Source organism: Rhinolophus ferrumequinum, chromosome 2, assembly GCF_004115265.2.
Source record: "Rhinolophus ferrumequinum isolate MPI-CBG mRhiFer1 chromosome 2, mRhiFer1_v1.p, whole genome shotgun sequence".
NCBI lineage: Eukaryota > Metazoa > Chordata > Mammalia > Chiroptera > Rhinolophidae > Rhinolophus > Rhinolophus ferrumequinum.
Window position 1 is genome coordinate 50700523 of NC_046285.1, and position 17176 is coordinate 50717698.

The 17176-nt window shown below is 39.7% G+C and overlaps 1 protein-coding gene across 1 annotated transcript; it reads right to left on the reverse strand.

The window, feature by feature from the left end:
* Positions 1 to 1401: 1401 nt before the first annotated feature.
* On the reverse strand, positions 1402 to 7984 carry TM4SF19 (transmembrane 4 L six family member 19). The gene is made up of 5 exons (XM_033121954.1): positions 7729 to 7984; positions 4908 to 5109; positions 4419 to 4496; positions 2476 to 2645; positions 1402 to 2197 (listed from the first exon to the last, which is right to left on the reverse strand). Exons 2-5 carry the CDS (start codon positions 5088 to 5090, stop codon positions 2014 to 2016), a joined length of 615 nt encoding a protein of 204 aa, XP_032977845.1. The 5' UTR covers positions 5091 to 5109; positions 7729 to 7984; the 3' UTR covers positions 1402 to 2013.
* Between the last annotated feature and the right edge of the window lie 9192 nt (positions 7985 to 17176).

Here is a 17176-nt window from a genome sequence, read left to right on the forward strand (position 1 = left end):
TGGAAATTAAAACTTCACTATCCAGAAATAAAGTTTTATTGTATCATATCCATGCTCACTTATATGTTGTCTATGGCTGCTTTTGTCCTGTTGGCAGAATTGAGCAGTTGCAACAGAGGCCTTATGGCCCTCAAAGTCTAAAATATTATCTGACCCTTTACAGAAAAGGTTTGCAGTGCCCTGCTCTAATCCATAACTGCCAGCCTACAGTTCCCCCAGCCTGACCCACACCCTGCTCCTGTGCAAAAGTCAGAAGGAGCAGACTTAGGGTGCATTCCCTGCTGATGAGCACCAGTTTATGTTCCTGTTTACAAAGATGTAGTATCCTGGTCTCTGCCTGCTTCAAAAACAGAAAAGAAAGTTCTTCAATATCCATCCAGGCTTCCTTTGGTAACCTTTAACCTACTGGTTGGATCAACACATTCCAAAACTTGCTACTATAAGACACAAAGGGGGTAGTTTCTATAAAAGTATATCTTTGCAAGTTCCACTAGAAACCAACTAATTTTACTGTTCCAGGTTTTGTTGTACAAAGTGTTTTCTAGATAGTATTGTCTACATTGGTCTCCCGGACCCCAAGAAACTCACTTCACCTTCACTTTTCCAGCCTCCACTTCACACTGCCCTCAGAATGACTTCCCTTTGCCACTGCTCTGCTTGAAATCTTTCAGTTGGCTCCTTATGGCTGTGTCGCAGAATTCACACTTCTTTTCTTGCAGATAAGATGCTTCATGACCTAAAGTGGGAGAGAGGGAGGTCCTCTGCTTTCCACATTCCACATTAGAAGCAGCTGTGGCATCCCAGTTTTGCACACACCCCATTCCATGTCTCCCCTTCATGCCTTAGAGCGTGCTGTTCCCTCTGCTGGGAAAACCCTGCCCCCTTTGCTGGGCTATTTCAAGAATCAGCTAAGACGTAACTGAAGTCTTCCTCAGTCTCTTACAGATCCTCTTCTTGGAGGTTCATTGTTTCTCCGAGCTCTCAGTGCACCCTGTGTTGACCTCTACCATGGCCCTTACTATATGACATTTAAATTATTGGCACATGTGTTTGTTTCCTTAACCTGACCATCAGCTCTTCAAGGACAGGGCAGGGTTCAAGGTCAAGGACCATGTCTCAGTCATCTTTGGATCCACAGCATGCACAGCAGTGAATGCCAGGCACACAGTGGATACTCAGTATATACTACTTGTTGAACTGCACTGAACACTAATGAAATGAACACTGGTAGATTAAGCAGCTCAGACCGCCATAACAAAATACCACAGACTGGGTGGCTTAAACAACAGAAATTTATTTTCTGCAGTTTGGAAGTCGAAGATCAAGGTGCCAACAAGTTTGGTTTCTCCCGAGGCCTTTCTCCTTTGCTGGCAGATGGCAACTTTCTAGCCATGTCCTTTTCTTCTGTGCTCGTGTGGAGTGAGAGATCTGGTATCTCATCCTCTTCATATAAGGATGCCAGTCCTACTAGATTAGGGTCCTTTCCTTATGACCTCATTTAACCTTAATCCTATCTCCAAATAAAGTCACAATTGTGATTAAGGCTTCAACCTGTGAATTTGGGGGCACCCAGTTCAGTCCGTAACAACTGGTGAACTTGAATTTAGAAGATAGGGCCTCAGGTACTGACGTTACCTGAACTTAGTTGAGTGCTTTTGGGCAGCCAATCCGTTATCCTCTAGGAGCCTTAACTTCTCTATGTATGACATGTGACAGATTTTACGGGGTTGTTGAGAGGCTGAAATGAGATCATGGCTGGAGGACATTTTATGGAGTGTAAGTACCTACACAATAATGACTTAATTATTCCTTCTACAAAAATATCATCTTGCAGTTTACAATGTGATTTAAAAAACATATCATTCAACATACATGCAAGGAATTATTATTTTTATTATTCCTACAGGGAATAATAAAAGGGAAGTTTGTTTATGATTCATACCCATAAGTCCTAGTTGCAGAGAGGATTCAAGACAGCTTCTGATGAAAACTCTCACCATGAAAGGGCATTACCTATGACTTCTCACAGAGGCTGCAGAAAAGGCCCAGGATGCTGTTGAAGAAATAAATGACTACCAGGAAAATCTGGAGGAGGCTGATGCACAGAAGGGTGGAGAAGAAGGACACGTGCCAAACAACAGCTTTAGAAGGCTCCAGGCAGCCAGAGTTCCAGAGTGAATAGTCATACAAATAATTCCTATGCCAAAAAATAAGGAGACCAGGAGTTGAGAAATAAATAAGAAAAGACAAATAAGCAATCTCAATAGAAAACTGGGGCCTCGCCCACCTCAGGTCTTAGGTCTAGACTCTTTAGGGTGACTATTGCTGTATTTGCAATTTCTGAGCTTCAGAGGAGTGAAATGCTACAATGCATCACCAAAAGGAGATTGTAGTCCATCTCTCTTTCTCCCTCCCTCCCTCTCTCCCTCTCTCTCAGAAAAGGCTGCAAATTCGTCCAAGTCTCCATCCATTTACCTGTTATGCATGTCTTTGAATGGGTAACCATATTTCCAAGTTTGCGTCTGATTGAAGGATGAGACATCAAACATACAGAAAGGACCATCTTTCAGGGCTACTCCAGAAGTGATAAAGCAAATCAAGGCTCCAAGCAAAGCCAGTCCACTTGAAAACAAAGCAGTGAGCATCTGTAGAGGGAGAAAAGAAACAGTAAGCCTAAAATGGCATCATGACTAGGTGACTTGTGGGGCCATCTGGACAAGTCTAACTTCTCTGGTGTTCAGGCTTTCCCCCATCGTATCCATGGGGCTACTCCTACCCACGGCCCCTCCTTTAAAGCTTAACCAAGATAAGGTGGCTGATGAGGGGTCAATTGGTAGGGCTAGGAAAGGATGGGAGAAGAAGAACTGAGAAGGAGGAAACATTGGCCCTTGAACCTGGACCTCCCTGATTCAGAAGGCTTTTCAGAGCTTCTCAGCAGGTTGGCATCAGAAATTTTAAAGCTTAGATTGCAGTTATTCAGCCTCTAGGTTAGAAGGTCAGAGTGGTTATCACATGCCCATTTCTGCCTCTTTTAAGGGAAAGCTGTATTTTCTAAAATATCCAAGCTCCTATCCCTGATTCCTGTCATTCTCAAATCAAGCATGGAAGAAAGATAGGAAAGAAAGGAAGAAAGGAGACAGAGACAGACGGAGGGAAATTACAGTCAACTCTGAAATGACACTAATTCTTTCACTGTACTTCTCTAGTCGGTGCACCACCCCTCCCTCTGAAAAGATAACAATGAGTTTATTTTCTTGGCAGAGTTCTCGTTTGCTTCCAAATTGGCTTCTTTCCCAGGATACTAGATGTCTTTCTCCCTTCCAAAGAATACATAATTTAAAATTTTAAATAAAACATATAAATAGTTTTTAATCAGAACTATAGTTATTTCCCCACTAATGTCAAGCTGGTTTGGAGCTTAGGAGGGCACAGAGAAAGGTGCACACTAAGTTTTGACTCGTAGTTAAAAGATTCAAGATTAATTAGTCTGATGTAAGCTTAGGACAGTGATTCTCAAAATGTGGTCCCAGGCCCAGCAGCGTCACATCACCTGGAAACTTGTTAGCAATGCAGATTTGTTGCTGTACCCCAGACCTACTGAATCAGAAACTGGTAGTGGGGCCCAGCAATCTGTTTTAACAAACCCTGCAGGGATTCTGATACACACTCAGGTCTGAAACCACCTGTCTAGGGGAAAAACAGACGTGACTGAGAACAGATCGTGAATGAAATGTGTGGGTGTTTATATTTAATTCTTTAAAATATCATTCTGACTCAGTAAGTAGGGTTTCCAATACATGGGCTGCAGATATCAAAGCAAGCCGCGGAGTTACTGTAAGGAGGCCACAAATTCATGCATCTGAGAGTGAATAAGCAATATAGTGTGTGAGCAAACTGAGAGTTTTCAAATGTGTATATAGATGTGTAATTAATAAAGAGCAGATTTATTCTGGGCTGCAGTTTAATTATCTGTAAAATGGAAAGATCAGACCAGAATCTAGTCATTAGATGATCTCGGGAGAACCTTCCAGGACTAAGAACAATTAAGCAAAATAGCCAGGACATTTTCTATCATTAATACCTGATTACAATGTACATAACTCATGTCCATATTGTTCAACTGGCTAAAAAATAAAAATAACAGTTTCTCACATTTGTATCAACATTTATAGTTCATTACATTTATGGTTTATTATACAACGGGATCATTGACTTGATCCTGTTAACTCCCATTTTACAGGTGGGAACCTGAGGCTCAGAAAGGTTAAGCAACTTGCCTAAGAGCTTAGGGAGATTAAGGGGCATGGTAAGAACCTGACATCAAACCGGAAGACCAAAATTGCCTTTTTACCACTTAGCTCTAAAGAAACAGAATGTGGGAAATTCTAGGTATTAGAAGAGTGGAATCTGGTGCTTACACTTTGGCAGGGCCCACTCTTACTGAAGCATCCATATCTCCATCCCATCAAGGAGATGAGGGTAGCTGCAGTGAGTACCTGGGAGAGGAGAGAAAAATGGTAAGAAGAGATTAGGTAATTTACATTTTAGCTGCCACCTGTGGCTATTGAGATAGCCACACATGGACTTGATTATCCGATCTTTCTCAGAAAGTTTGGCTTTGACTGTCAGGACCCAATTTTGGATGGCTAGCCTGATGTCACTCTGATCTGATTCTGAATGTTGTCTGATCTGACAACATTCACACCCATTCTGCCTAGTCCAAAATTCAACAACTGTGACAAGTCGTCCTAGAATCTTCTACCACTTGGAGTTGCTATAGACTCAAGACCAGCTTGTTAGATCAAACCTTTTTGCAAGGAATCAAAACACTCCTTCCCTACCCCCACCCTGCTCCACCCCTGGAGGGCACTTAGGGAGTTCATACCCAAGGAACCTGGGACACTTACCATGAAGCCTCCTCCCCAGAGTCCAGAGCCCAGCAAGGCATGCCTGCCAATGAGGCCCCTCAACAGGTAGGTTACATCCCAGTTAGGAAAGAGGAGCGCCACGTTGGCCCCAGCAGCAACCAGAGCTGTAGTACTGAGGCTCAGCCCCAGGATGCGGGAGCAGGTCTGTGAACATGTCATCATGCAGGGAGACAACAGCGTCCTAGAACCAATACAAGGAAGGTCATGGTAGTTCTGCTGCTGAGAGCATGGGGTGGGGGAAACAGACTTATAGATGCTGTCACCTCCCAGGGTCAGATCAAGAAGAGCCAAGGAACTTGCTTAAAAACTCTGACTCTTATAAATATTCCCCAAGGGATAGAATTTAATTGTTCCGTTTTCTGCCAACTCCCACTCACACACACACACACTCTTCATCCCTTCATATTTTGTTTGTACCTCTATTACAGCCAATGATTATTTCTATTTGGTACAGAAAAACAAATTTTTAAAGGTGTCATCCTTTCTCTTTAAAAGATGGCATTTTAAAGATGTCCACGCTCACCATTTCCATTCAACATTGTACGGGAGATCCTTTGCAGTGCAATAAGAAAATAAAAAGAAGCAAAAGCTATATAGATAGGAAAGAAAGAAGTGAGAATTATCATTGCTCACAAGTAACATTGTGAGTAATTGTCTATGTAGAAGATCCTAAGGAATCTATTTTAAAAAGTACTAGAACTGGTAAGTGAGTTAAGCAAAGTCACAGAATAAAAAATTGATATACAAAAATTCTATTGTGTTCTATTGTATACACAATCAATGATAAATTATGAAAATTAAAAGACACCATTTACAATAGCATAAATATAGAAAATGCTTATGGATAAATTTCACAAAATATGTGCAAGACCTGTACACTAAAAATTACAAAACATTGCTGAAAAAAATTAAAGAAAACCTAAATAAATACAGAGATATACCACATTCATGGATGAAAAGACTCAGTATCATTAACATGTCAATTCTCTCTAAATTGATGCATAGATTCAGTGCAATCTCAGTCAGAATCCCAGCAGGATTTTGTTGTAGAAATTGATAAGGTGAATCTAAATTTATATGGAAATGCGAAGGACCTAGATTAGCCAAAACAATTTCAAAAAAGAAAAACAAAGTTGGAGAACTTTTTCATCATGTGATTTTAGGACATTATAAAGCTACAGTAATCAATACGGTAAAGAAATGCATATAAAGACATACAGACCAATGGAACAGACTAGAGAGTTCAGAAATATACCTACACACAAAGGATCAAATTATTTTTGAAAAAGATGGTATGTCAATTGGAAAAGGATAATCTCTTCAACAAATGGTGCGGGAACAATCCATATGCAAAACAGAAAAATAGATACCTTGACTATTATTACTGCAATCTATATTCAATAACTAAGCATGACACGTGTAGGGTAACAGTTTGTGATGCAAGTTCACGTCTGGGCGGCCTCCCTCCCCAGACTGTCCTGTCACTGAGTGCGGGGCTGTCAATCTGTCCCAGTGTTGGAGAGAATTAACCAATCAAGTGTGTTAGCAAGTTACGACTTTAACCCACACCCCTCCCACAAGACTGACGTTTTGTCAGGAGCCCAAATGAGTACTGGTGTGTAGTTGGACTTTCAAACATGCTCTCTAGACCACAGCCAGGGAGAAGCTTTTGTTCAGGAACACTTTCAGCAGCCTTCAAACCATTCCACCTCTGAGTAAGACCTGTCTCCATACAGATCACCAAAATAACATCCCCCTGACAATCTCTTCTCTGGAAATTTTTCCTATCAGGAAAGAGTTTTAGAAGGGAAACCAAAAATTACGGACATAAGAGGGAAAAACCACGAAATTGAGCATGGCCTTTGGAAGAGCGGAATGCAGAGAATCCTGGCTGTCACACTGATCTTACACCAAAAGCACTTGCTGTGCTGCTCCAGCCAGGAGGGCTGGGACTTAGTTTGAATTTCACTTCCTCTTCCTGACTTTGTTTCCCTAGAAATCATAACACTCTGAGAAATGCTTTCCAAAAATGTGAGCTAGGAGATTGGCAAAGAGGTTGGCTAATTTGATATCCGAAGAGACAAGCAGGAATGATAAGGTAAAACCTTATTAAAACCAGGCTTTAAAAAAACAAAAGAAAAAAAAACAAACCAGGCTTTAAGGGAGGCCATATTCCAACCTGAGATCATGGCTGGGTGAACAAATCATCAGCTAGCTGTCTGGGCAACAATGTAAGTGATATGGAGAAGGACTCGCAAATTCTCTGTGTGTCTATCTACCTTATTCATCATCTAGCGAGGTTTTTCTTTCATTTCCTCATGAACAGCAAAATATTTATTAAATGACCACTTTCTGCCAGGCAATATGCTAGGGGTTGGGATAGAATGGTGAATCAGATACAGTCTCTTCCCTTGAGGAACTTAAAGGCTGGTGGGGACGCTGACAAGGTAACAATCAAGTGCTGAGCAGAGGGATCAGATTTAAAGTGTAATGGAAGCACACAGAGGGACACCTAATCTTGTCCTGCAGACTCAAGGTAAAATCTTCTGGACAAAGTGCTATGCGAGCTAAAACTTAAATGACAACAAGGCATGAGACAGGCAAAGCTGGGAAGGGAAAAGTATTCTAAGCATGTGTATAGGTCTGAAGTTGATAGACGGAGGCTAAGAGAAGTCAAAAAAGTTACCTGAAGTCACAGAGCTGCTCAGTGGCAGAGCCAGGGCTCACTTGAGTGGAAGTTCAAGCTAGGCCATACTGTTCCCTGGCCATTACCTCACTGGGCCCTTTCATCTGTGCTTACCTGCATCCGTTGGCAAGAATGGAGATGCGAGAGAAAGAACCTGGAGAAGCCTCTGTCTTCAGAGTGGGCCAGAACTCCTGCAAGCGCCAGCTGGGACTCCTGCAGGGCTGGACCTCGGGGCTACTTTTGCAGGACCCTTGAGGAGGGCCAGGGAGGCTCTGAATATATGTAGAGGTCACCAATGCGAATGTGTGTGCATGCGCGGGTGTGTGTGTGTGTGTGTGTGCTCCCACAACACTGCCCACAGGCTTCCATTGAAGGAGCTTTCCTCCTCTTGGAGAGCGCTCTCCTCATGACCCACACTTTGCTCATTTTCATGTGACGCTAAGGAAGGAACCAGGAGGCATGGCCTCGTGAGCAAAAACGTCTTAATGAGTCAGAGGATGCACCCGTGAGAAATACCTTCATTCCTCTTCTTTCCCAAGCAGCAACACTGTTTCACAAACTAGCCGCCCATATGTTTCACTCATCGCAGAATTTGGGCTCTTTGGAAGAATAGCCCTGAACAGAGCAGCCACCATTTCTAACTTACCACCCTGCTTGCTTTGCTCTTAGCTCAGTTCTGTGTGTTGCATGGCTCCTTTACTTTTTTTACCCAGTGCCTTCCGACATTTTTTAAATTTAGGTATTACATAAAGTGTGAAAATCTTAATTATAAAAATTGACAAACTTTTACATGTGCACCCAGAGCAACCATCACACAGATCTAGACATAGGACATCTCCAAATCCCCAGAAGTTTCTATTGTGTTTCCTCCCATCATTACCTCTATCCCCAGTGTTAACTTCTATTTTGGCTTTTATCATCGATTAACATTTGGTTGTTCTTGAATTTCATATAAATGGAATCATGTAGTGTGTACTTTTTTCATGTTTGGCTTTTTTCACTCAATATTATATCTGTGAGTTTCATCCATCATATAATTCATTCTTTTTTGTTGCTGAGTATTATCCATTGCACAACTATAATACAATTTAATATACTATTGATGGATATTGAAAAGATGGATTCTTTTCAATTTTTGCCTATTATAAATAATGCTACTAAGAATATTCTTATACATGTCTTTTGGAAGAACTATGCACTAATTTTTCTAGGGAATATATCTAGGAGAGGGATTGCTGGGTCATAGGGTAGGTGAATATGAATATTTAATTTTGGTAAATGATATTGCCAAACAGTTTCCCAAAATGGTCCTACCAAGTTATACTCCCGTCAGCAGGGTGTGAGAGTTCCAGTTTCTTCACATTCTCACCAACATTTTTAATTTTAGGCATTCAGGCGGGTGTATAGTAGTATCTCACTGAGGTTTTAATTTGAATTTTCAAGATGAATAAGCACTTTTTATGTACTCATTGGCCATTTGGAGGTCCTTTTTTGAGAACCTGTTTAAGTCGTTTGTCCAGTTTTTATTGGTTCTTTGTCTTTTCTTACTGATTTATAGGAGTTCTTTAGAATTGCAAATAAGAGACCTTTGTCAGATATATGTGCTATGGATATTTTCTCCTGTCTGTGGTTTGCCTTTTCACTCTTAATGATATCTTTGATGAAGAAAAGTTCTTGATTTTAATTAAGTTGCATTTATGAATCTTTCCCTTTACGGTCATCGCTTTTGGTGTCCTGTTTAAAACTATCTTTGCCTTCTTCCCATTTCATTTTGATTTACCTGTCCTATTTATGTGCCTCTTCCCCACAGCTGTGAGATTCTTTTTTTTTTAACTTTTATTTATTTGTGTTTTTCCCAGGACCCATCAACTCCAAGTCAAGTAGTTATCTCCATCTAGTTGTAGAGGGCACAGCTCACAGTGACCCATGTGGGGATCGAATGGGCAACCTTGTTAAGAACACCATGCTCTAACCAACTGAGCTAACTGGCGACCCCCACAACTGTGAGATTCTTAAGGGCGGAAGCTGTGTCTGGATCTGCTCTGTATACCCAGAATTTAGCATAGCGCCTGGAATATGGTAGCAGTTCAGGAATCACTTGATTAATGAATTTATGCACTGTCTTTGCATTGTCTTTTAAATTTCTACCTTATATAGCATAAAGTATATGTATAAAGTATATGCATAAAGTAATGTATAAAGTAATTTATACATCACTTCCAAGTTAAAACACACAGTCTCTATGCACAAAGATTTTACTTCTAATGATGAAAATAGACAAACAATACTGAGAAAACCCTTGCTACATATATATGAGAAGGAATAATTATAACTGGCTATTATTACATCCTTTGAAACTGCCTATGAGCTGATTTCTGTGTGTGAAATTTTTATGCATGCAGATGTATGTATCTCTGAAGCAAAAGCTGGTAAACAGCTATTGAAAAGTTCATTAAATAGGATCCAGTTTTCATTGTCCTGGTAAAAGGGAATCATTTTGAGCTTAAATGAATTCTTGTTTCTTCCCAGAGAATTGAATTTAGATAGAAGATACCACTAGGCTGAGGACGCACAAAGCTTTATAATACAAAGAAACATTTATTCACCCTATAAAACACATTTACAGACTATTTCATTAGATCCTTACAATAGACCAAAAGCAAGTAAAATAAATGTTAGGTTAGCTTCATTGTGCAGATAAAGGGATTATAGCCCAAAGGAATTTGACTTGCTCAGAGTAATAGTGAGTGAGGTTGGAGAGATGAGCCTATGTTGTGTAACTCTACACTCCACACAGCCCCGCATACTGGTGGCTGAGATATTATTTTTCCCCAACCCAGATTCCAACTATCTTAATGTATTTCCTCTTGGAGGCAGTACTGTGGTGTTTTGACACCTGAGAAATCTGTGTCTCAATTCCTGCTACAAATATTTATCAGTTGTTTATCGCACCTCAGTAATAATCTGAGACTTAGTTTCTCATTTATAAAATACCTACCTCAAGTTTATTTTGAGAATTAAATAAGATGCAAGCTGCCTAGAGTGGGTTAATCCTCTCCTGTTCTTGAATCTCAGCTTAGCAAAAGGGATTTTATACGCAGTGTCTGTTAGAAATCTTGTAATTAGGCAATTAGAATGATCTGATGGCTGACTGCCAGGTATCACTTGGATTTTTAGAAGGTATCTCTGTTCAGAACCCAGTGGCTTATCTAATAGCACTCTCATATGAATATCTAAATGGTGCTTTTAGAGCAAAGAAAAGTGCTGGAATTTGGCTTTAACCCCTTAAAATGACAAACTTAGTTGGGGCTGGTGATGACAGATGTAGGTCTTTGTTCCTTAGGATAAATTTGTGACTATTAGTTCAGTGATTAACCTTATGAACAAGACACCTCCTTTAGAAACTATACGAGTATACTTGCAATAGTTTTACTAAGTAAGGCCAGCTTTCGGTTAAGTTCGTACTTCCCTGTAGTAGGCCCTCTATTGTAACAGAGGCTTGGTCACTGCCATGAAAGAATTGAAGTATTACCTTTCCACAAATGTGTTAATTATCTTAGAATTCGATCTATTGGAGACACAGCTACTAGTTATCACTTTGTTAGTGATATTTCTAGGGAGAAGCAAATGGGAGTCTGAGGGCACAAATTAAGAATGGGGCCTGGGTAGGAAAATAATTTGCCTAACACCATAAAAGGATTCCCAAAGCTGAAAGGCTTGGGAGAACAGGATAGACAGATGTTCCATGCTGGGGGATACTGTGGGGTCTGGAAGTGGGATCTGAGCAAGGAATAGAGGAAGTTGAGAAATAGAATTCAGTGGCAGGAGGAAAAGGGAAAAGATGACAATCAGGCCAGTCTTTCCCAGATAAAAGTGACAGACTAATCAGCTTCCTTGTGGGTGGGCTCCAACCTCAACTGACAGCTGACTAAACAAGAGCACATTCCCTTAATTGGAGGGAGAAAAAAAGGAAGATAGGAGATGTTGAAAGAGCTGCCATTTTTGCCAGTGCACTGAAGAGGAAGTTCTATTTTTTTTTAGTTCATTAGTATAAAAATAAAACTTCAATCCACGCCTCGGTCTCCAGTGACTTCTTCTATCTAATGAACACTTTACAGTCCTTTTCACTTGACCCCCAGGCAGAATTAGACATTGTTGGCTGCTAGATCTTTCTTGAGCATTCTGTCTTGGCTCCCTTGACACCCCACTCTGGTGTGTCTCCTCCCTTACGAGCTGTATCTCCTTGACTGGGCCTCTTTATGTTGGTCATCTCCAGGCCTGGGTTCTGGGCACTCTAATTTTCTCCCTAGGTGACCTTATTCTTTCTCAAGGTACTAAACTCCATGTATAATGCTGATTTTTCAAATTTCTAACTCCAGTCCACCTCATCTCCAAGTTTCAGACTCACACGTCCAACTTCCTATACTGTACCGCACTTGGAAATACAATTAACACATCCAAAATGATTGCTCTGTCACCAAACCTGCTTGATCCACCCGTCTTCCCACCTCAGTGATGATACCACTATCTATCTACCCACCTGCTGGAAACTTGAGTTATTCTTGATTTCTTTCCTTCCTTCCTTTCCTCCGCCACATCTAATCCAACATTGTCTTTTAAATTTCTACCTTATATAGCATAAAGTATATGTATAAAGTATATGCATAAAGTAATGTATAAAGTAATTTATACATCACTTCCAAGTTCCATTGCCACAACTCTGGTCCAGGCAACCCGTTTTGTACCTTGATCATTCAATGGTCTCTACTCTTGCTGTCTTTCTATCACCATCCACGTAAATGGCTTCATCACACTTGGGACACTAGCTGAGCCCCTTACGAGGGAGGGCCTAATAAGGCCTTGCATGATGTAGCTTTTACTCATTTTATGCCATTCCCTTTGCTCACTACATGCCAGGCACACATTGGCCTTCCCTCAATACCTCAAATACATAAAAGAATTTCTTGCTCCATGGCCTTTGCATTTGTCATTCTGTTTGGCAGTTTTCCTTCTACCCTTACCATGGCCACCTTTTCATCCTTCAGGTCTCAGCCTAAGTATTATTCCCCAACATCTTATTTAAAGCAGAATTCGCTCCTTACTAGTTTTTCTCCTAGTACTTGAATCAAATGTTTTTTTTTCATTTGCTTCTTGTCTGTATGTCTAATTAAAAAGAAAGTTCTTTGAGGGCAGGGGCTGTGCGTGTTTTGTTCATCATTATGTCTCTATTATTTGGCATATTGTGAGGCTCGTTACGGCTGGAGGAATGGGAAAGATACCCAATAGAGGAGGGTGTCCACCCCTTGACCAGTCCCTGTGGCCAGGGAAACAAGGTCTTGAGAGAAGATGGCAAGGCTCATGAGGATATGTTGCTGAAGCATGGAGATGAGGGGCAGTTCCATAGAGGAAGAAAAGTAGCAGCACAAACTGGCCCCTGAGATTACTGTGAGCTGGGCGGCAATCTCCATTTCTACTGAACAATATAATTGTATCTCCTGGCTTTTCTATTAATTTAGTAATTACTTTTTTTCTTCACTTGCTTACGCCGAGTCTTTAGTCAGTAGTCATTATTGTTAGTTTGAAAAACTAAGTACACACTTGAATTGCCCAAATGTGTCAAATATAGAATCTTACTTTCCCATCAAGGCTAGCAAACCCAATGATTTCATGACAATTTGACCAACATTTATGGAACACTTACCATAAATGTCCAACATACTACTAAGAGCAGAAAAAACTAGCAAGCATTATCCTTGATAATGGGACAATGAACTAACTTTTGTCCGTAAATACTACTGTCCTAAACATGAGAATATGAGGGAAAGCTTTTAAAACCTGAATTGTATTAATAAAAGTTATATCCACAGTCTTATCTAACAAAACACTGCGAAAAACTAATACTGAAAAGTTTTTTATTTTATTTTCAAGATCAAATATTACAACAGGACATTTACATGTATTTATAAAAAATGCAGCAGTTGAATTTATAGATCAGAGGTTTCCTTGAGTTTGGTCCCTCTCTCAGCACAGTGAGCTGATGTCTTCAAAAGACTTATCGTCCCACTCCCCTCCCTCCCCCACCCAAAATGTCCCACCCCCCTCCCCAATTCAAGTTGCAATAATATAAAGCAACTGGGTACAACACAGCAAGAATATTCACAATTTGGTACAGCCAAAACCAGAGGATCATCTGAGAGAAAGATCCTCATTTCAGAAATCATTTACCTATAGACTATGTGTATCTATAGATATATCACACCCAGTTATCTAAGATTTCCCTGGTTTTAGAGCAAGTGGAAGTTCCATTGAGTCTTAGCCAGCAGTTACAGCTCTGCCTTATCTAATGGCATGTTTTTCTCCTACAAGTTTAGATTTTCTACGGCCTCCGTGTGTCTTTAAATTGAAGGCTTTCCCTAGCACCTTTATCACTCACTAGATAGATATACAGGAGGGTCTCTATTATATCTTGAACAAAAATTTTAGTGGATGATCCAGTTGCCCCTTACTCACTGGTCCCAAAGACTTCCCACTTTTTTTTTTTTTTAAGGAGGGCGCGACTCACAGTGGCCCATGCGGGGATCAAACCGGCAACCTTGGTGCCACCAGCACCACGCTCTAACCAACTGAGCTAACCGGTCACCCCAACCTTCTTCCCACTTTTGAGAAGACCTGCAGAAACAAATGGTCTCTCCTAGCACCATGGGATTAAAAGCCTAAAAAACAGAACTCCCTGTGCATTTTAGGGAGCACTTGCCAGAAACACTACAATAGGAGCATTGTCTATGACCATTATCTTCTTGGATTCAGTAACTAAGTTACACTACAGATAAAATTTAGAGCCTGTCCTGCATTAAGAATGCAAATCTCACTAAGACCACCACTTTGTCCAAAATAAGCTGAGTACACAAACATCCCAGGGAATCTCTAAATACTGTTAGGAACCGCTTGAGAAACACTTTAAAGCAAATACCCCAAGTTGACTTCACTCAAGTTCCCAACCCACCCCCATCCCTATCCCCAAAGAAATTTCATTCCTTGATTAACCTCTCTGAATAAGGTGGGAAATGAGGTTTGAAAAATGACATGAAAAATGTTTAAAAAACACAATTAATGGAGACATGCCAGAATTGGACATCCCAGATGATTCAAAACACATTGTTCAAACTGAACTTATACACAAAGCATGCACAGAGCCTACAAACACTCCTGAGTTTCCATGGAACAATCAATACCTACTTGAAAACAGACTTTGTTTCTTAAAGGGCTTAAAAAAAAAGACACCAGGTGCTTAGAAGTTGTTAACAATCAAAAGGAAAACCGTTCTAAGAAAAAAGATTCTTAAAGGAGTGAATAAAATTTTGTCTAACAGATTCATGCCATAACTTGGATGGAAGCCCCTAAAAGTCCAAGTCCCATGTCAGCATCAACGGGTACTCATTTCTGTTTTCCAGATGTTTTAAATAGCCTTTCCAAACCGAAGGGACAAACCTAGGAAAGTAACAAGGCCCAAGTCCCACAGTGGGTTAAGATAAAAGGCGCCTACTATAAGCTTCCTACTCGTTAACTAAAACGTGGAGATCACGTAACTACTTTCATTCTAATTAGCAGCTCGAGGGATTTTCTGGTGGCAATGGTCGGTCACTCCCCGTGAGGTTTAACTTACAGGGCAATAAATTATCAAAAAGTTATTAAGAGCATATGATTAGTGTCAAAAACCTATTTATATTTTGAATCACACCATTTAATTTATTGATAGTTTCCATTATTAAGAACACAGAAGCTTTGAGAAAGCATACTATAAAACCATTTTGTTTAAAACAGCAAGATATCCAACTGAGCATCAACATTTCAATGCCATTAACTTGAAATAGATCCTGATGACATATATTCTAAATCCAGAGGTAAAATAAGCAGAATGGCTCGGAATGATTCCATATCAAGAATCTTTCTCCCTTATCAGTTAAGATGCCCATACTGATTCCATGAAAAAAAGCAAATAAAAAAGATTTTAAGGAAGGGAGTTCAATTCCAGGTTAGAATTCATCTAATGCTTTGAAATGTTTCCCATTTACCATGTCTAATGAATGATGCATAGTAGCCCAGTTAGATTAGTAACTTCTTTTGATGGATATAAAATTTTTATGTTCAGTACAGCTTAGCTTGACTATTCTTCTTATTTGAAAACCAAAGTGACCTTATAAGGGATACGAAAACTTAGGGCATTTTGATCTCTGTAGAGGAATATCATTAAGCAAACAACAAAAACTTGCTGTTTGTTGCAACAGAATTAAGTACAAGGCAACTTCCCATATTTATAAATTAGTATGTGATTGTTCTTAGGCAAAATATCATCATTTGTATCTCTAATCCAACAAGTAAATGTGGTTATCTTTTGAAAATACTTTACAGAAATGCTAAATTGTGTTTTATTAATGTAGTTCATATTGGATCGCCCAGCTCTACTTTCAGATCATATGGCAAGGAAAGGCCTGTACCAAAAGTCATGTTTATGAGAATTACTGAGATTCTAAGCAATACAACAGCATTCTGTAGGCTAAAAAGGGGGTGGGGGGGTTGTCATTTCATATTTGGAATAAGATAGTTCTTAACTGGAGAGAAAATGAGCTCTAAAAATGTTTGCCTCAAATTCTTCATCTATATATTAATTTAGGAAAAAAATTTAAATGTTACATATTAAAATTTAGACATGAACTTCTTAACCATAGGCAATTTCATTAAAAATCATGACTAATTTTCAGAGAATGGACATCAAAAATCAGGAACAGAGAAAAGTAAAAGAGAAAGTAGTATTAAAAGATTTTCTAAATAAGGGTCCCATATCATTACTTCCAGTAATTTTCACACAAGTTCACTTCATGGGAAAACTACCAAGGTCATCATAATCTCTATGAAAAAATACTCTCGATTCTAAGCTCTCTAGCAGGATTGACACATAGGTGAGTCAAAGACCAAAATAACCATTATTAAGATACCAAACTTCGGCATAACAGGATAAATCATATTGGCTTGGTATTCTCTGTTGGTTATTTTTAGTACTAAAGAACATTCTTGCCACTATTCCAAAATGTGTGCAGTGCAATTCTAAGTTTCATGGCAAGAAAGTACAGAAGTGCTAAACAAGGAAAATCAATACAGTTGAATATTCATAGCACACAGCTGTCCTGAAGCAGCCTTTTCATTAAGGCTTCTATGACTGGAAAATTGCCATGCTCATCAGAGGGTTGGTTCTTCTGACTCGCATTTACTTTTACACAAGACATTACTTATTCATCATCCTGCATCCCATAATTTACTATTGAGTAGTTAAATGAAAGAGGGCCAGAGAGAAAGAGAGAATGACACAATGGAGATACGCTCTATGGGACAAGAAATATTTTAAAAATATTTTGGAGCCTAATTGGATCTGAAAAAGTTGTTTCTGCCAAAACTACATGTAAATTCTACAACTGACACAAATCAATTTCCTAACAATTGCTCAGCAAGTAAAGTGTTTTGTTTAAGCACATAGGTAAAATTTTACTCTGGTGTCAATGAAATATTT

Excerpts from the sequence above, each read along its gene's own strand:
- TM4SF19 (XM_033121954.1), bottom strand. The coding sequence starts at position 5,090 with ATGATGACATGTTCACAGACCTGCTCCCGCATCCTGGGGCTGAGCCTC. Across the intron at positions 4,497-4,907 it reads TCTGGGGAGGAGGCTTCATG|GTACTCACTGCAGCTACCCT; the intron begins GTAAGTGTCCCA and ends CTCCTCTCCCAG. Across the intron at positions 2,198-2,475 it reads TTCAAAGACATGCATAACAG|GAATTATTTGTATGACTATT; the intron begins GTAAATGGATGG and ends TTTTTGGCATAG.